At 35.6% G+C, this 21685-nt stretch overlaps 1 protein-coding gene across 1 annotated transcript; it reads left to right on the forward strand.

Moving 5' to 3' along the window:
- Positions 1 to 256: 256 nt before the first annotated feature.
- LOC149263065 (F-box protein AFR-like) lies at positions 257 to 20914 on the forward strand. The gene is made up of 2 exons (XM_089387057.1): positions 257 to 1854; positions 20688 to 20914. Exon 1 carries the CDS (start codon positions 589 to 591, stop codon positions 1810 to 1812), a length of 1224 nt encoding a protein of 407 aa, XP_089243183.1. The 5' UTR covers positions 257 to 588; the 3' UTR covers positions 1813 to 1854; positions 20688 to 20914.
- Positions 20915 to 21685: the final 771 nt, after the last annotated feature.

Below are 21685 nucleotides of genomic sequence, written 5' to 3' on the forward strand. Positions count from 1 at the left end.
TATATAAGTTCCAAAGGTGTTCACTATGCTCTTCATGATGTCTTTATTCCAACAATGTAGTGGAAGGTCTTGAGCCTCACCCACATGGAGGTATCAATTCAAGTATAACACTTTGGTGCTATAAAAATATGACCTATTTAATTATATTTAATCAATACTTGCTAACTCTTCTTGATCCAACTCACAATGGCCTTAGGAGAGGGCCAAAGACTCTTGAATTACCTTGTTTACCAGTTTAAGAGACATTTGATGAGCATGTGTTGGAGGTAGCGGAACCTCATATATCTTATTCAACCTTATGAGGAGGAGCGTATTTTGCAGACTTACATAGTGAAGATACCCAAGATCAAAATGTGTCAATCTAAGAGGTGGGAGGCAAGTTGAGCGATCTTTCAACGTTACGTGCAAGGTTAATCCCGTCGAGATTAATAAATAGACGGCCAAACCTGTTATAAATAGAAAACCCATCAACCCCCTTACCCTAAAACCCATCAACTCGTCCTCCACTCTCCTCAAAGCCGAAGGAGAACGCGGAGAATCGTTTGGCTAGAGAACGCCAAGAGTCGTTTGGCAGCTACGATCAGAAGCATGGAAGAAGGAAACACCTTAATCCCAGGGCTCCCAAACGATCTAGCCATCTGCTGCCTCATTCGAGTCCCTCGGATCTACCACCTTTCAATGAGAGCCGTCAATTCCCAATGGAGAAGCCTGCTCCTTAATCCCTTCTCTCAGTTCCACACCCAGAGAAAAATACAAGCCTTCACAAACCCTAGTCTCTTCCTTCTCGCCATCTCCTACGATGGCCCTCCCAATCGTGTGGAATGCACAGAGATTGACCTCCTTTCCCACAAGAAGTCCAAAACGACCTTCACCAATGATTCCGTACGCGAAATGATATTCTTGGAGGGCCACGCCTGTATCTCCCATGGCGCCCTCGTAATCGTCCTCGGTGGCTTCCGCCACCATGGAGCGCCGGATGCAGAGCCATCATATCGCGCCTCCAAGAGTGTCCACATCTTCAACACGATCACTAAGAAATGGACCCTCGGCGCCGACATGCTCGCCCCCCGGGGGGAGTTCGCCTGGGGTCTCATCGGAAACCACCTATACGTCGCAGGCGGTTTCGGCGGCCACAACGTGGGAAACCTCGTGGCTGCAGAGGTTTACGATTTCGAGGCGAACGAGTGGAGAGTGGTTTCCAGTATGCCGGTTTCCATGACTATCGACGTATTCTTCGTGGTTTCCGGTAAGTTGTTTGTGAGAGGGTGGCTGCGGGAACGGAATGCGGTTGAAGCTTATTCATATTGTCCTCTCACAAATGTGTGGGAAGAGGATAATTGGTTGCTTAGGGTTCTGGAACCCGTTCCGCGGCTCACTTCGAATAAATTTGCCGTCCCGGGCGATGAAAATGGCATTTACATGGTGGAGATGTCGGAACCGTTTGCTGTATGGGGTTCGGTGACGGAGCGGTTATACTTATCGATCAGCAGGCTCGACAATGAAACCCTAGAATGGGTTAGGGTTTATCAGATTTTGGACAAGGCAGAGAGTGATTTCTGTGAATGCCCTGATATTCTGACCAGACACGTGCCTTTCCATGGCCTGAAGGATGGGGTTGTTGTTCTGTGCCACCATCACACTGACAGTTTCAGTTACAGTTACAGTTACAGCTACAGCGACAGTGAGAGTGAGAGTGAGAATGAAAGTGACAATGATCATCGAGAGGTTGAAGTTTCTTCCGTTTATGACGGCATCGTCAAGGTTTCTGTTCCCTGCCCTTCCGAATGGTCTTGTGCAGTTGTCAATGCCTAGCGGCGACCGCGGTTCGAATACCATTGCATCGCATCTTCTACAGTAAGTTTTTTATATTTCTATGCTCAACTTACTGATAAATGGAATAACTATATCGTTCAGAATAGGTATAAAGCGTGCTGTGCAAGTTTAGTTTGATTGGATATGGGTATGAAGCAATGCATCGCCAATGATTAAGCGATTGAAATAAATTTTGCGATAATGTTGAGATCTGCAAGATTAAGCGATTGAATTAAATTTTGCGATAATGTTGAGATCTGCAAGATTAGGTGGTAAATGTGGAATTTAGAGATAATTATAGGGGATGAACTTGAAAACCACAGGGAATCTTATTTCGTAGTGGGTAAGTAGATATTCAAAACAACCTATTTTTATTTTTTAATACAAAGCATCTAATTGTAGTTTATTTTGCTACTTTACCCTTTAAAGAGACCAGACTGACTACCATGTAAATTTTTTGTTGGTTGCGATTATGATTGGAGAAATGAAGTGAGGGTTTTAAGTAGATGTTAGATATGTAAAAAATGTATTATACAATCAACTTCATCATACAAACTCGTGTGATTATGAGGACTTAGGTAAAGGGTTTTTTTTAGTTTTTCTTTTTAAAGAAAAAGATGTCTATGTACATTTTTTTCAATATGATTGTTCAAAAAATTATGATCATTTTCTATAACTATAACAAAAAAGAAAGTGTATACATAGATGCCCCATGGGCCTATCCTCCCATGAATTCATAGATCACAAGTCTTTTTAATTGGACCATGTACAACACCTTTTCAAAAGTGATTGGTAAGACTTTTGATATTTGTATATATGTGCTTATAGGAATATCATTCCACCCTTAGAAATTCCCTTTTAATCACTTTGAGAAGATGGCACAGATGAGGGGCAGAAAACCCAACTTTTTCTCCTACCCAATAATCAACCACTAGCTTGGAGTCAACCATAATCTAAATTTTCTTAACATTGTGTTTGTTTGTTGTGTTGACCAAGGCCCATATGGCCACTAATTTTTCCTCGCTATTTGATCTCCTTCCTAGAGAATAACCAATGTGAAGATAATGAAGTTTGTTAAGAAATAAATTGCCCTAGTGCCACATACTTGATCCAAGCTTGCTCCATTAAAGAAGCCCCACAGCACTTTGTCCTCCAATAATGACATAATCGGGACTCTTAGCTTCTTTTGTCTTGCTTTAGTCTTGAAAGTTTTATAAATAGAATTGATAACCCCTATCGGTACCTCACAAGGAATGTTCTTGTCCCAAAAGGTTGCAAGATTGTCGACCCACCAGATGGTATGGGTAAATGCACCCAGAAAGCCCAGAAAACCATGAATTAAAGAATCCAAAACACATGCCACGAGTGTAGCTTTATCCCATCTAGCTTTGGATTGTTTGAATCAGGATCTCGCTAGAGATCAAACATGTTGAGAATAATAACATTCAACAATAATATGGCTTCATTATTGCAGCACAATGCCCATTGGCTGGGACCTATCCAACCATGTCTCATAATGTTATCCCAAATGCCGTAGTCTAATTAGCCAGAGGAATTGCCCGGAAAGTTATGGAAATTCCGGTAAAATTTAGAGAAAATTCGGCAAGGATTTTTGTAAATCCAAGTTATAGTTGTTAAACTTCAAAATTTTAGCTTTCCTAGATGTTTTTGATGGTGCTGAATCCATTTCCACCATCAAAAACACGATTCAAACACTGCCTCTACAAGATTTTTTGAAAAAAATTTACTCGGACTCCAGCCACTTTTAGCTATCCAAGCAATTCCTTTGCCTCGGTAGACGACTCCATCCCAAATTAACAATCAATTGTATAAAGCTAACTACAATCTTATTTTACCTTTCAATAGGCCATGGCATTTCCAAACAAAACACCACCACCAAATAGGGGAGCCATTGAAATCCTCTACCATCTATGTTGAATATGCCAACTTCATAGAGAAAATACCCGTGCTAGTATTTCATCCTCCTTCAACACACACACACACACACACATAACCTATTTTACTAAACCCGGGACTTTAAGTTTCTTTATTAGAATTTCATTCTTTCCTTTTGCATGCAAGGTCTTATTGATACACAATCTTCTTGTCTATTCTATTAAGGTTTATTATGAATATGAATTGTACTCAGTATGTTAAGGTTACATTTAGTCAAAACATCCTTCATATTTGGAGGTGGTATCATGCTATATACTTTTTGCCCAACCTCTTTTATGGCCTTGTCTAGAGGATGAGGCATTTAATATTGCAAAATCTATATCGTCAATTTACATAGCTCTTGTGGTATTTAAAATCACAAAAATTATATTTGTAATGCACAAAGCAATGGATTAGTAACATGAGCATGAATACTTGAATTTTGGAAATTCATTTATATATTTTTGTTGCAATTTCATGCTTGTACATAGTAGAAATTTATTAATAAAAACATATTTAATTACAAAAGTTATACTTATCTTTCATATGAAGTTAATTGTTGAATAAATACATAAAATGGATGTTAGGGAACCAACTTCCTTTCAACCATAGGTCATCCAATGGGTTGCACCACTAATTCAATGCCTTGGCTCATAAAATAACATGAGCAAAGGGTTTCCTTTATCATTCACCTTCCTTTCAACCATAGGTAATCCAATGGTTTGCACCCATAAGCCAAGCCCTTGGCTCATAGAATAACATTAGCAAAGGGTTTCCTATATCATTCACTTTCCTTTCAACCATAGGTAATCCAATGGGTTGCACCCTTGATTCAATCCCTTGGCTCATAGAATAACATGAGAAAAGATTTCACTTTATCATTTACTCCTAGAAACAATAAACAATCCATCATCATAGAATTGTGTTCATAGTGAGACCAAATACCTAGAATATGAGAGCCTATTCAAAAATATAAGAAAGCATACAACTAAAAATCCTAAGAATTTCACATGGTTGTTCAAAGGATTTAGAATATTTAGATATCAAATCAGATAGGGAATTGTGATGAAACATTTCTTCACGTTTTCATCTACCATAGGGACATCGATGTTACAACAATACAAAGGATGAAAATGAAATTGTCTTTTGAACTTTAGAAGCCAAAGAGGCTCTTTATGATGTTGGTCATTCATTTACTATTTGATGACATGTGGGATGACAGACTTTTCAATGGTATCTATTGTGTTTTGTTTGATATCTGCATCTTCACCAAGATTTGATTATAAATAGTCACTTTCACAATATAGATAAGAAAGACACAACTCTCAACACCTCTAAATTTGCAGATTAGATACTAAAGTAGCAAGAACTTGTTGCAAAGCTTCAACATGTGCAAATCCATAAGAGTCTCATCAGATCAACTTGAGTTATTGTTATTGTTTGACAATGATAGCATTGTAGAGGACAAGAGAAAATTGTCGATTGCATAGGTGACACCAGGGGGTAGAAGTGCTTCAATCATTGCTACAATGGTTGATATGTGCTCTCGCACAAGAAGAGTAAAATACAATTATGAATACTTCGCCACAGGTTACTATAAATGCATTTTTTGATGAATGGATTATTGTTTGGTGGAAGAGATCTCTAGTTTCAAGTTCCCAAACAACATTTTTGTCAGAGGAAGAAAATCTCCTACCTTCAAGGCAAGTTAGTCTTGGAATGGTGAAGAGATGTATGACCATTTCTCATTATATCAAGTTGCAAAAGAAATAAACTTTGCATGACTTGGTCATGTAATTCATTTTCCCCTTGAAGACGAGAGTATTATGCAAGCACTAACAACAATGGCATATGTGAACTTCTCAACATTGAAGCCTTCTATTGACATCTCATTGAAGATTTTTATGGATTCTTCAACATTCTCTTACTGAGCATACTCTAAAATCATAGTTTTCCATGACACCCACTTGCATCACACACAATCCCACATTTTCCAGAATCCATACATATTAAGGAAGTTTCCACAAACACATTTCAACCAGTCTGAGTTGTTACTATATTACCGTGGCATTTATTTCCCTCTTCTAGAGCCATGAGATTAGTGCACACTACAAATATAGTGTAAATGGTGATACAATGCCATTTCAAGTCTTCCTTTTATAACTAGCCAAATAGTTGCAAGGCCTTTACCTTAAACTTGCATCTAACATATCCAAAAAAGAACTTAACTCGAGACCCTTGACAATGCAAACATGAATTTGATGACCTTCTTTCAAAAATTCCATGCTAGAGCACACCTCTAGAGCACGTGAAATTGAAAATTCTTTCACCCTTATAAAATCTAGTTGCATAGCCTAAAACAACTTTAAATCATTTTTATTGTGCCTTGTTGGACATACACTACAATCACTAATGCCCATCAAACCAATTTTTGTTCAAACATTCTGACAAACTTTTGTATGTTGCATACACATTAACAAGGTTATATCCTATGAATGTTGCTCGCTCAAATTTTTTTGATCATGTCCCCATGATTTCCATCTTCCAAAACTTTTGATGTGATGCAACTTTGCAACAAACTAGCATAGTTATTTGGGCTTACCCAAATGCCTTTTGGGTTCCTAGAATACAAATTTCTCTATGTTTCCTTTAGTATTCCATGTTTATTACATAGAGTTCCAATATCTTGAGTTGTATGTTGTTCCTCAAATTTTTTATTTAAATTATTGAAATCACTATGCTTAATTTTACCTATTATTATTGACATTGCAATTAAAAAAAATGAGCTTGGGGTTATGCAATTTGCAATGGAAGGATTTTCTAAGGCTTTTAGTGGGTTGAGCAAGACATATGGTAGCACAAGACAAAAATTGACTTGTTATTGTAATCCTTATGGGTATCATTAGTGTTGCTCAAGCTCTACCCAATGGAATATTTCCATGTATATTGCGTTCTACTGCCATCAATAACATTTATGAACTACTCATCGATTCCATTGCTTTACAAAAGAAAATCAATCATTTAAAATTTAAATGAATTATCACCAATGTTAAGATGCCTCCCATTTTCATATAAAATCATTGCATTATAAATTAGTGGAACTACTATTTCACACATTAAACTTCATAATAGTGAGCAACTCATATCTACTTGGAGATATACCAAAAATTCACTATCTTTTCGAACGACCTCTATTGTTAGGAATTATTTAACTCAAGTACCAAGGAATAAAATTGATCTCACACATTTTCAGAATTTATGCTTACAAATTCATTTAGATATTAAGTCAAACACTTTGCAAGCATATTGAAAAGTACAATAATCATTTTATAGTGTATCCAACATTTGTTATAGCCTCATTGAGGGGAACTTGAGGGGACATATTACTTAGGAACACAAATCTTCTACATTTGATGCTACATAACTGTGGAATAGCAGCATATATGATGAATGTTTTTGAGGTAAGTTTCAAATTCACCTTAATCAAGTTCAATCCCCAATGAACTAGTGCCTTGCTATGACTTAGTTGGAAGGATATGCAGCCCCAAGGTAGAGATGCCTTTTTTGGGTGTTTCAAGGTATCTTGGCCTTAGTTCAAACCACGATTTTAGAGTCAGGTGTTGATAACTAGACTATGGTTTATAGTGGCAACCAAACAAATTTGAACTTGGGTTTTTCCCAAGTAATCTTGACTAGTTACTGATTCCTATAGATCTTTTAAAAAAAGCATAGAGAACATCAATTCAACATATAGAACATCAATATGAAATTCCAAAAAGTCATTTTTATCCTTCTATTGCAATTTCATGCTATCTATAACATTTAGCTCAAGTATTTTATTAAATATTATGTGATGGTTTTGTCCATAACATAAATATACCAATTATAACAACAATCAAACACATCATTCACAAAAAGGTTACTTATCCCTAAAGTTAAACCATGTGGAATGGATGCTAGGGAATGATTTTCCTCCCAATCGTAGTGAACTCAATGGTGTTTCCACCCTTATGTTGAGGTCATGGACTGACATGCGAAGGGTATTCTCTAATATTCACTCTCATTAACAAAAAACATTATGGAATTGCATAAAAAAATCACACCAACTACCTAGAGGATGAGAGCCAAGTGATCAAGGTAAAGATAAAAACTGAGAAGAGATCTTCCCTCTAAAAGAATTTTTTTTATCCTTTTATGATCCCCATATATGGGAGGCTAGGCATCACCTTCTCAAAAACTCCTCTAGATTGTTGACTAGTGTCATTTTTCTAATTGGAAGCATACTTTATAATTTAGAAGGTTATTTTTCTAAAAATTGAATTGTACTCTAAAGGTAGGGGCATAATGTTTAAGTAATGAAGGAAAATCCATTCCCTCTTCATATTCTCTTTAATCCTTTAACCAATCACCTCATGTTAGTCCATGGTCCCTTTGTCTATCCCAACTCATGTTTGTTAAATTTATTGGAATTGCATTCACATCTAAGTTTCATTTAGGTCTTATGAATATTATTGTACATATGTTACTTGCACATTCACTAGTGGGGTCTTGGCCTTGGGCCCTTGGTAGGATTCTATTATATGGTCACATATATTCACCTATCCATTATGCTTACTTATTAGTAGTATCCATGACTTTTACCAAGGTGGAAGTTATAAATATTTTATTACATTTTATTACACATTTATGTAATCAAATGTAAGGGGGTGGAAGTGGGCCATTACATGGCTAAATGAACCTTGCTGATGTAATTTTAGTTATTTATTTTGGATCTAATTGGGTTATACATATCAATCATGTGTTGATATTCATATCATTTTAAGCTTATAAATCAAATCAACCTAATGTTGAAATTTTGAAACTGAAATTATGCAATTTAGAAAATTCACCTTTATTTTAGAGGTTTCTTAGATCATTTCCCTATGAATTTAACTTTTGAGATGCTACAAAACAATGATAAGTGGTTTCTATTTCAATCCTTAACAATTGAAACTTCTTGAAAGTCCAAGGAGAAAAGATACCAAAATGTTTTTATGGCAATCTTATGATGCATAAACTAGATCTAAAAACTCTGATATGCAATATTAAATACAATAGTGTTAATTTTAGGCAACAATGGTATTTTTATGCTTTAGAGAAATTTTATTTCAATTTCTTAATTAGACCAATATGAATATCTAGTTTAGAAATCACATCACCATGATAGTAAAATGCAAATAAAACATAAACATAAACAGTAGAAGACAAGCTGAGACAAGAGGACACAAGATGTGGCACCACCCAAGGAGAAACCCCAATGTGGTTAAACCCTTGATTAATTCTTCTTATAGTCTTTAATAGTTCAGTCGACAGAGATAGTACAATTTACAAATATGATAATTTATAACAGTAGCAAAAGAGCCGTAACCAGAAAAGTCAACGCTGGTCAATAGGGCAGATTTAACCCTCAGAAAATTGGTCAACTTTAGTCAACATCAGCCTCCAAACAGCAAGATAAAACAACCCTCAAAACATTCAAATTCAGCCTAGTCAAAGTTTGGTCAAACAGCCCACCTGTTGTTAGCCCCAGTTGTAGTCAACGCTAGTCAACAATCAACGTTTAGCCTCGATTTCAATGCCTAGAAATGCGGCTTGCCCAAACAGAGATAGCCCTCACAAAAATGTAGTCAAAGGAGGTCAACACATATTATTCAACGCTTCGTGATCTGTCCAGAAATTCAGTCTCCTGGAATTTCTGCCTCCTGAAATTTTGCTCTCCTAAAATTTCACTCTCCTAAAATTTCGCTCCCCTGAAATTTCGCTCTCCTAAAATTTTGGACATGTGGAGAGAGAGAGGCCTGGAAATCCATACCCAATCAATGAGGAGAGAGAGAGAGAGAAGTGTGAAGATGAGTTTGTCCAAATGAGGCTAAGTCACCTTCTATTTATATGCAACATTGAAGATAAATAGACATGACTGCTGGGCTGCTGAGCCTACATAAGTTGTTGGTCGACCTTGACAACTTGACCATAATCAAAATAAATTCATAACTTCATTTGTACATGTCAAAATCGGATGATATTTATATCAATCACACAACTCGAAGAGAGGAATCAAGAAAAATATCGGTTGCCATAAATAAGATGACCCATGTGGAGTTTGGCCCTAGTTGCCATTTAACAAATAATAATCTAACATTTATCTTTTTCAATTAGAATGCTAAATCACTTAACATAATTTCCCTTATGTCAATTTAAAATAAAATCTAAAATTTATGGAAGTATTGGATAGTTGAAAATGTCATTATTGGGCAGTTGTTGTACATGTAGCTTTGTCAAAAGGGTAGTTCACTCCACTAGCTCTCAAAAACCCTAGCTAGGGAAAACCAATAAAAACCTTAGTTCAACTAAAGGAGCTCAAGCATGCATGAATCACACAAAAAATTCCTCCAATGTAATATGTTTCATATTATTCTTCACTAAAAACATCCTAATGTTTCATCTCAAAATCTTGATCTTAGATCTCCAAGGGAACAAACTATAACCTTGGACTTCAAGATACTCCAAGAAGATATAGAAACCCTAGTGACAGTTAAATAGAGAGAAACTAAGTACCAATCAAGATATGAGAGAGAAAATATGATTGGCGTGCTTCTCCCAGTTTCAAGAGTGAATAATAATGATAAGCACAATGAGTGGTGATCATATTCATTCTTCTCTTATTTACAAGAGTAAACTTTAGTCACAAGAGAACTCTCCAAGAAAGACATCCTCCTCCTATGTATACCTTCTAGGGTTTTCTCATGTATCCTAGCAAAAAGAGAAAAGTATGATAATGATGATCATGAATGGAAGGAATCTCTTGTGCCTTTAGATATATGGGAGGGAAGGGAGGCCAACAATAAAATATGGGTCAATTCCTTTGCAAGAAACCTATATTAAACATTTATCTTCACACAAGTGAAGCACTCCACTCCAAGTGTAAATATGTCAATTGCCAAGTGATGTTGTATACAATAAGGGCTCAAAGATGATATATCTACATAATTTTCATCCACACCCCTTCGTTGCAAGCCCATATAGATTTCATATCTCCTAAGCCATGTACTCCACTAGGTGCACTCTGCCTATGTGAACATTATCACAAACAAGACATCCTTGAGCAAACTCCAAGCCTTCATACACGAATCTAGGCTAACCCATTGCTATATTTGTAGCTTGGGAGGTACTCCAAGGGTTCAGGGATTGGAGGTTGGAGCACCACAAAGTCGACCTGTGGGATTGGAACCAAAGCTTGGGGTTCTGTACCCAAAAGTGTTGGGGCAAAAACCATGAGGATTTTTGACATGTGATTGATGGAGATAATAGAGAACCTCTAGGGTAACCCGAGGTAACAAAAATCATAAAAATACGAGGTTTAGAAGTTAAGATATTATTTTTTGAAGTTTGTTGTCGGCTTGTGGCTCATGTTTGAGGTCGGATAGGACAATATTAGCCCTCATAATAGTTGGACAAGCCCACCAAGGGAATTCATTGGATCCCCAGAGAAAACTATAAAAGGAGGTGTGTGAGACCTCAAATCATCATCCTAGAGTAACAAAAGGCATCTTAGAAGAAGACTACCTCTATTTGGCAGAAGGGATAGTATAACATATTCATGACTATTTTTGGAGCCGACATAATTTCCAGTAAGGTTGATTTGTTTGGGGCATGGTTGGGATGATTTGGTGGGGTAATGTGTGTGGTTGTTTACCTCTATTGTGTAGGACATAGTGATATATCTTGTTGCAAGAGGTTGAGGCCTTGTTTGGGTTATTTTAGGGAGCCACAGACTTATACAATACCTATACTATGCTTTGGGGAAGGGCTAATTAGGTTGGAGAGGGTTGTAATGCCTAAACGAAGGTTGATCTCCTTCTATGATGCCAACGTATGGGAGAAGGACTCTAAAGAAGGTAGGCCAAAACTGAGAATAAGATATTGGAGCTTGGAGGGAGGGATGACATGGACTGTCAGAAGCCCTAACCAGCGATTGAACCCTATAACAATGCCACATCATCCTATAGGTATGTTTGATGATGAATTGAGGTGATTTATTTGCTAGATGGATGAGGGTCTAGGTTAGACAGTGTGTGGAATTTTTTTAGTAGCCAAAAGTAAGGGTAACCAAAGTGGATGGATGCCCTAACCAGTGATCGGATGCTACAAAAAAAATTGAGCCCATATTTATGCAATAGCTCCTTTATTTTAGAATAAAGGGTGACATTCTCAGAGCTCTAGACCAGTCAAGTTTGGATGGTGTGTGAGAAGATCTGAAGGGTCCATATTGGATAGTGTATTGGACAGTCATGGTCTGTTGGATGGTGTTAGAAAATCAGAAACGCATAATTTTTTTCTTATTCTTGATAATTACTTGTGATGTTTCTTGTTATTACAATTCTTTATATCTTATTTCTTTTAGTTCATCAAGCAATTACCAAAGAAATAGAACATAAAATAATAGATACCAGATGTAGGCATTATGCCATGGGAAAAACCCCCCTCGAGGGGAAAACCCAGTCAAGAAATTATTCCTTTCAATAGTTTTCTTTGAGATTCTTCACCCTAGACCAGACCTTCCCTCCACACCAAGTGAGCCTCCCAGAATTTCGACCCCTTTCCAACAACTTCTATTATGCAACAGCTTCCGCCAACTGGTAGCTTCCAACAACAATGAAACTTGGAAGACTTCCATCTCGCAATCTAGGACACGAAGTAGAGAGAGAGAGGCACTAAAATTCCAATTTTTCCTTTCTCCATAGACTTCCCCAAACTCACACTTACTTTGGCTTCCTAGCAACAGACTTCACACTTTTCCCAGCTACAAGAGATATCAAACTTCTTGTAAGAGAGTTTGTTCAAAATGAATTCGATGTGCTTGTATTTATAGGCTCCATGTGAGGTCGAATAGTCTTCTTAGGACGACTTGATCTTCTTCTAGGCCAACTTGGTGTGTAGGATACATAAATCATATTTGACTCAATTCTAAACCTTTTTACATGATTCAAAATCCCAAGAAGGGTCTCAATAAAAGTACACTGACTCTATGGACTTAGAATAAATCCTAGAAGTCCTCAATGGGGACTTTGACCTAAAACATGGTGACCCAAGCATGAAATCCATGCTTTAATAAGTCACAACAATAATAATAATAATAAAAATCTTTATTCTTTCGACAAGTACATTACATGATGACTCAAATACATTAAATGAGTACAGAACCTAGTTACATTTTCCAACACTCCCTCTTAACTAGGGAGGTATTCATCATATACAAGTACAATGGAATATCTCAAACTATATGAGCCATGAAGAACTTTAGGCATGGCAATGCCATGGACTACATTCCTGACCAGGGCAATCTATCGATTGGTTTCTCAATAATTTAAGCATCGTAATGCCATGGACTAGATTCCTGACCAGGGAAATCTACCCATTGGTCTCTCAATAATTTAGGCACTGTAATGCCACATACTAGATTCCTGACTAAGGAAATCTATCAGGGTGGGAATAACATGGACCCAATCTTTCAACCTCTCTAGGTACCATCAATATTACTTGCTAACCATTAACCCAAAGATCTAGGTGTGTATCTAAAAACAGAGCCCTATAATCAACACCACCTTTTCCAACTTCGGGACCTAGACATCAACACAAAGTGTCGACCAGATGTCCTCCCAGGAAATGCTTCACTCACAAAGCCTCAACACCCCTTGATCCAGCAGCTCAAGGGCCACAAATCTCTCCTGATCTAACTGACTGGTAACCAACATGCTATCAAAAACCTTTAAGAGATTTACCTATACAAACACAACCCCAATTAATAATATACTTTCATATGTACATAATCAAATACAAACCTTTGGGTCTTTCAGACAACAAATGTTGCTTCTCAATGCGGTAGGACTCAACTGAATCTTTGATAGAAGATTCCTTAATCATACACTTTCCTTTCCTACTTCACATGCAACAACATATCCTTCATTCTCCAATCAAAACTATGATATGCCCTCCCTCTCAACCAGGGAGCATCTCAATATCTAGACTCCCTCTTAATATTAAGGAGATCTCTTCTATTCAGGCTTCGTCATGGAGATTAGCTTCTTCTTTTCATCATCAGAGAATATTTCACGGCCTCCAACCATTTCATCGGAGTTACTATCATCCTCATCATGCTTATCACATCAAGGAGTATCTTCACCATATTTAAGATTGTGTACCTGGACAACTTAGATAGCAAGTACAACCAAATCTATAGAAGCATGAAGTTAGCCATATCATAATCATACAATCATTTCAACTTTGTATATATCAGATACCAAAAATTAATTACAAACAAGAGACATATATTCTTCAACACCTTGCTAGGGACTTTATGATAAACCCTAGTCTACTTCATAACAAATTTCATTACATCTAGGGTTTCAATGTTTCTTCCAAAGTTATGACATACCCTCCTGCAACATAAACCCTAGAAAAAATTTAAACAAATACAGATCCACAAGGCATCTAACAACTTTCAAAATTCATATGCTAGACTTGCCACTAGGGTTTCATACAAAATCCTAGATTTCATACAAGAGTATTAATCAATCAAAACCAATCACAACTTAGTCATCAACATGACTAGCTTCCACTAGGGTTAGTTGCAATTCCTAGATTTTCAATCAAACATTAATCACAACTAAAACTCAGATTTCAACAGTCTTACACAAATCTCAAATTATCACTTTATCATCATACACCAGAGACTTTTACTTCTACTAAGGTTTAGTTCCAAAACCCTAGAATTTCATTTTCACAATTTCATAAATCAATAAATCTCATATTGGTATATCACACATACTAGAGAATTTAACTACTACTAGGGTTTAGTTGAAAAACCCTAAATTTCAAAATATCATCATTCTAGAATCTTAGACAAGGACTTATATTAAACCTTAAGACTTATAACCATCAATAACTAGGTCAACACAAATATCTAGGAATTCGTTATCATGCATAAGCATATCATATGCCAGACAACATTAATACATTAGACATATATCGATCTAGACCAAGATAGGGTTTCGACCAAAAGTACACATATATATACCTAGGGCTTCATTCCTAGGGTCTTACTTTAACCATATAACAAATGTTTTTCTTATAGGCTCAATCAAACCCTAAAGATCTAGGGTTCAAAACTTAGCAAAGCAAACCCTACTATTCCAAAATTTTAAAGGTCTGATATCTCAAACAAACATCATTCAACTTTAAGATTTCATGATCATACTAAAATCCTAGACATGATATCATCAACTAAGACTGCAAATAACATTTCTCAATAACCCTAACCAGTTTAGGGTTTCAGTCATTCATATTAGCATACCCTTAGGTTAGGGTTTTCCAGAACCTATATAGGTTTCTACAAAATAAGTTAAGAATATGAGTGGGGTGGTTAGATTTATCAAGTGACGAATCACCCAAAACAAGAATGACTATGATTAAATATAGCTAGACACAACAATGTTAGTACTAGATTGCCAAATGAATAACCAAAAGAAATCAATGTTTTAAAGCATACCTTTGTTCTTTGACAAACCTTGTCTTGAGGGGTCCTCTTTCAACCTCTTTGAGAATATAGCATATGTCTTCCTAATCAAGACAATAAAGGGAGAATGGTGATTAGTATTTTATATAATCAAAACTAAATGAGTACATGAAACCAAAAACTGAAAGGAAATGAGATACTTATCTTTGGGAGTTGTTGGGGGCTCCCTCCAAAGCTTGAGGGATACCTATAAACTTATAAAACAAAAGAAAATGCCTTCTCCAAAAACATGCAAAAACCTATTCGTACAAAATAGAATATCTAAGACTAAAAGCAAATGAATTAATAATGTAAGTCCCTTATATCAGATTCATGTTTTGCTTTCTTTGGGTCTCCTTCTTCAGCGATGTTAGCATGATCAATATCTCTCTTCTTATTCTTTGGACTGTCGAGACAACCACTCTTGTAGTGACCCTTCTTATGACATTAATAACATTCTATCTTGGATATGTCAACTTTCTTCCTTGGTCCTTTCGATTTCCTTCCTTGATGTTGAGCAATGTAGGAATTTCATACTCCTTCAGGATTGGTGACTAATGAGATCCTTAATTCTTCTTTACTGCAGGTAGTCCATAGTTCTTCAAAGGTGGGAGCTTCCTTCCAATTGTTAAGAACTGTAACAAATGCACCCCAAGAGGGTGGCAATCCTAATAGGGCAATGATCATGAGTTCTTTGTCTAGAACAATTTCATCAATGGAAAAAATATCATCTCTGATTCTTTCCATCTTCACAAAGAAGGAGGCCACTATATCTTCTTTAATCATCTTTGTGGTCCTTAGTTCATTCTTCAAGCTTGCCACTTGACCAATGTTCATAATAGTGAATAACTTTAACAAGGCTTCATACATTTCCTGAGCATGATCGATATAGGCTATAAATGGGACAAGATTTCCCTTTATTCCTTATACCATAAGAGTCATGGCCACCTATTCTAATTCTCTGAATTTTACTTTGTCGGCATCACTAGATTCATCTATAGGATTATTTAGTTTTTCTTTGACCAAGTCTAGTACCTTGTTCTTTTCAAGGATGAGGTCAATCATTTTCTTCCACTTCTTCTATTTTGAGGCTCCTTCAAGTTTGCTCTCTCCCTTGATTGTGTTAGACATCTTCCTTGAATATAGTGGACTTCTTCCATGAAATAACCCTTTTGAATGGTTCCTTGATCAGGTGCTTGAGACTGCCTTTTTTCTACTTTCTTCACCAAAGCTTTGATACCATGTTAGAAAATCAGAAAGGCAGAAATATTTTCTTATTCTTGATAATTAATTGTGATGTTTCTTGTTATTACGATTCTTTATATATTCTTTCTTTTAGTTCATCAAGAAATTACCAAAGCAACAACACATAAAACAATAGACACCAGATGTAGGCACTATGCTAGGGAAAAACCCTCCTCAAGGGGAAAACCCAGTCAAGAAATTCTTCTTTTAAATAGTATTATTTGAGATTCTTCACCCTAGACCAAGGCCATACCTTCCCTCCACACCAATTCAGCCTCCCAGAATTTCAACCCCTTTCTAGCAACTTTGACTAGGCAGCAACTTCTGACAACACTGAAACTTGGCAAAATTCAATCTCCCAATACATGACAAGAAACAGAGAGAGAGAGAGAGAGAGAGAGAGAGAGGCATCAAAATTTTGATTTTTCCTTTCTCCCTAGACTTCCCCAAACTCGCACTTACTTTGGCTTCCCGACAACAGACTTCGCACTTTTCCCAGCTACAAGAGATATCAAACTTCTTGTAAGAGAGTGTGTTCCAAATGAATTCAATGTGCTTGTATTTATAGGCTCCATGTGAGGTCAAGTAGTCTTCTTAGGCTAACTTGATCTTCTTCTAGGCTCACTTGGTGTGGAGGATACATAAATCGTATTTGACTCAATACTAAAACTTTTTACACGATTCAAAATCCCAAGAAGGGTCTCTTCAAAAGAAAAATGACTCTATTGACTTAGAATAAATCCTAGAAGTCCTCAAGGGGGACTTTGACCTAAAACATGGTGACCCAAGCATGAAACCCATTCTCTAATAAGTCACAATAATAATAATAATAATTCCTTTTTTTTATTCTTTTGACAAGTACATTACATGATGACTCAAATAAATTAAATGAAGACCGAACCTGGTTACATTTTCCAATAGATGGTAGCATGAGAGTGGACCATATTGGATCCCTAAATGTAGTAACCTAAGAAGGACTTTAGGCCTACTAGAGGTGGCAGAGTTGGAGCAGCGTAAAGAACAACTTGCAAGGATTATAGAAGCTTGCTTCAAGCCCTATGAAACAAATCCCTTGAAGGACTAAGGGATTGTTAGAAGTGGTAGAAGAAGAGCTTGTAGGTATGATCATCGAAAGTAGTTTGTATCCCTAGACTTTGCTTGTGAAGAAGGATATCTACAAGAAAAGAAGGGTAATCCTCCTAGCTTGTGTTCATTGTGGGAGAAAGAAATCTTGCAGTGATGGGTGGTAGCCCTCTGTGACCTATTTTAGTCTTCATTCGAGCAACGTAGGAAGACTATAGTGGGCTGAAGTCCCTAAGTAGTGGAGGAGCAGTAGTGGGAAGTTGAGAGTTGTTCCCAAACAAACTTGTGAACAACTCGACGAGAGTCTTTATGTGTTGATGCATTGAAGGAATAACGGTCAACGAGAGAGCAGGTGGAACCGATATTCAATGGTCAGATGGACTTAGTGCATTGATAGAGGTAGGTGTTGTAGATCGAGAGCCAAAGGACCAAGCAAATGTGTTCAGGATACGACCAAGAGTAGTTGAGAGAGTGCCCCACAACCAGATGGTCAGAATATCTTGATTAAGGGAGATTGGTGGTCATCATGATAGACACCAATCCCTAGTTGTTTTATAGTCTTGTATCAATGGATGTATGAGAGCCATTATCCCTGGTACGAGAGGCTTAGACTGTTGTATTATCAATTTGATTAATATAACAAAGTTGGGTTGTTGTACATATTTTTTAAAAAGTGTATATTTTGTGCACTAGTATATTTACTGCTCTTTATTATTTCACTGTGCAAAGGAGTCTTGTTGTAATACTTGGATTGGTAGCGTCAATGATTTAAGATTCTATTCTAGACTCTAGTATCATGGAAAAACAACACTAATGCTTTCTAAGTTTTGATGCCCTCCTCTAAGATGCACAACACTCCTCTTAAGGCATTCTCCAAGCAAGCGAATCTCCCCATGTGACCATCATGAGCGACATCCTCCAGGTTATCAAGAGAACTCCAACTACGTAGGGAAGAATACCAAGCAAACACCTAACAAAAACTAAGCCAATATCCTAATGCATAAATCTTAATGTCATTTTTTTGTATGAATATCCAATATTACCCTTGTAAATGTCCATCTATTAATTTTTAGAAATGTTATTGATATATCAACATTCAATAATACTAAAATGTTTATCATCGAACAAATTTGAAAAATATCTCTCAAATATTTTCAAATTTAATTAATTAAATTTTAATATCATATATGTATATGTTAAATATAAATTTCATGAGGCTTTTGATAAATCTTTGACTTTTAGAGTATCTTAATGGGTAGTGTCATAATTTAGGTATATACAAAGTGGATGTAATTATGTAATTAAATGTAATATTAAGTGAATATATATATATATATATATATACAATTTTGTTTTAGAGAAATCATATATACTCAACATTAATATTGGAAGAAACCATAATAAAGTTTATAATGCCATTTATAATAATTGAACTTAAATGAGGAGGATAATATCATGTCTCTCAGCCATTCAAAATAAATCAAATTTTTATTTTTATTTTGTTATTGTTTTTTAATGTATCGAGAGGAATTAGCCACTAGATTAGTCTCATACTCATGTGATACAGGGTCGATTCAAACAGCTACCACTAAAACCTCTAGGTGCCTATGTATGCCCCTTCTATAGGCACAAGTGAATCAATGAGATTTGGACCTCAAACATTTTCGCACATAGCACTTCATTTTCATTGTCATCACCAATTGATTTACCCTCAGAGGCTCAAAATAAACCAAATTATATACATTGAATATTTTTATTTTTTTATAATATTCAATTTATTTATCTCAAATTTAAATAATATATAGCATTTTCATTTAGTATTTTATTTTATTAATTAATGTATATTTATTTTGATTTTAAATTTGTTTTAACTATGAATATATTAAAATGAATTTGTTAAAAATAGTGTTTTAATAGGGATTTATCTTTTGCGTGTGCATCATGAGAGCTCTCTTAAGAGCCATGGGTTAAATTGTAAGAAGTGATTGAATGTGTGGTTGCAACCAAAGATACCATATTAAATTCTCTTTTGTATGTGCATCATGAGAGCTCTCTTAAGAGTCATGGGTTAAATTGTAAGAAGTGATTGAATGTGTGGTTGCAACCAAAGATACCATATTAAATTCTCTTGTGATTCATACACACATAAGTGGATTAAAGCTCACCCTATGTCCTTCAAATTTGAAGAGTCTAAATGGTTCGCTTAATTGGTTGAACCATTTTCTCTAGACATGTTGAAGATTGAGAGGTCATATGTCACAAGTTTAAATTTAGTTTAGTGCATTGGGGTTACTAGTGGCCATTAAGGCTAACGGTTGAGTTGCCCATTCAATTATTTTAGAGAAGTAGAGGGTATTCAACAATGTTTTCCTTGGATATATATATATATATATATATATATATATATATAGATAGATAGATGGGAAATTCCTGTAGGAAAACCCAAAGGAATGCTTCCCTACATTCCTAAAATTGCATCCTAGTAAACTTATCAATGTAGTGTCACATAGTTTCTAGCATGAAACTAACCAAATGCCTAACAACATTGGTGACACATAGTTTAAATAACCCCTTAAACCACGTGTATTTAAAATGTTAATGTTTGGTATTCATTTCTTCTTTTTTTAATTTCCCTTTTTACATTAAGTTTTTTTTTGTTTATAAACATGATGCTATAGGTCATTTGGTATCATTGTACTAGGATTTTTTTTTTTAATTTTTTAAAACATTATGTTAGGTGGACATACATCAATGTTAGGCTTGGATGTTAAACATCTCCATCACACTAGATTTTGAAATGCATATCTTAACTCTTGGTGCAACCAACTTTCTTTATTTTATTAAGTGATTCTTAATTATTTTCATTAAAGCTTGCCCTACCCTATATTTTTAAACATTTTGAATACTTTTATGCTTGTTTTATTTTTTTAAGATTTTTCTTACATGGAAAATTTTACTAACAAAGAAGTACCTTTATAAAATTAATGATAATTGATATGCTTGGAAATTGTTATATTGACAGGAGGAGCTATTTCACATAATAATGTGCTAAGGCCCAGAAGGGATACAAAGTAATTTTTTTTACTCAGCATTTTGTGAGATTTAACATTTGATATAATTATGCATTGTAGTTTACCTCGACATATTGTTGCCTAATGTTTTGATGTGCCTAGCTAGACAATGTTAACCATATTATGTTATTAGTGTATGTTTTCTACTATTACATCTTGTATGATGTTAGTGAAATGGTTTCAGTATTTTATCATGGTTTTGGTATTCTATCACTATGATGAGGTTAATATGCAGTTATAGTACTATATCCTACGTGATGATGGTATTTATGTGGTTTCCTTTGCTTTATGTGGTTATAATATTATTTCCTATGTGATGATGTTAGTTGTGTGATTTCCTTTGCTTTTATATGTTGGTAGCATATGTTTTTTCTATTACGTATTTGATGGTGTTAGATGGTGTTAGTTTGTGGTTGTAGTATTATATCATACCTAATTATGGTAGCTATGCAATTTCCTTTTGCACACGTTAGATTTGATATTCATTTAGAGATGTAGATTCATGTGTTTCTTTGTTTTGGAAATGGTGATGATATATGGATTATTGTATGATGAGGTTATATATGGATACAAGTGTATGCAATTAGTAAGAACAAATTTTCAAGATGTAAGGCTTTCCCAAATCAATCATATTATAGACATGGTTTCAAGATCCACTATTTGCATGATAGTGATCGAGACTAGTATTGGTTATTGACCATGGACTATGCACTTCTATATTCTTGGAAGTGTGGGAAACAACGTTGAGATTCTTGGCACTTCCATATAAAAGTGATGGTGATTGCTATATCCTATTGATGAAGTTAGGTTGATCTAATTGACTAGGTCAATATAATTTTATTGTATCACCCTGTGGTCACACTTGTAGAGTAATGGGTAGATGATGATTGTAGAAGAGTCAAAGTTGGTTCAAGATAACTTGTTAATATACCATGGTTGGATCTAAAGC

This window comes from Pinus tabuliformis, chromosome 6 (assembly GCF_031772625.1).
Source record: "Pinus tabuliformis cultivar Carrire ecotype Pingquan chromosome 6, CPIR1, whole genome shotgun sequence".
NCBI lineage: Eukaryota > Viridiplantae > Streptophyta > Pinopsida > Pinales > Pinaceae > Pinus > Pinus tabuliformis.

What these genes read in the sequence shown, in the direction of transcription:
- LOC149263065 (XM_089387057.1), top strand. Translation starts at nt 589, where the DNA reads ATGGAAGAAGGAAACACCTTAATCCCAGGGCTCCCAAACGATCTAGCC.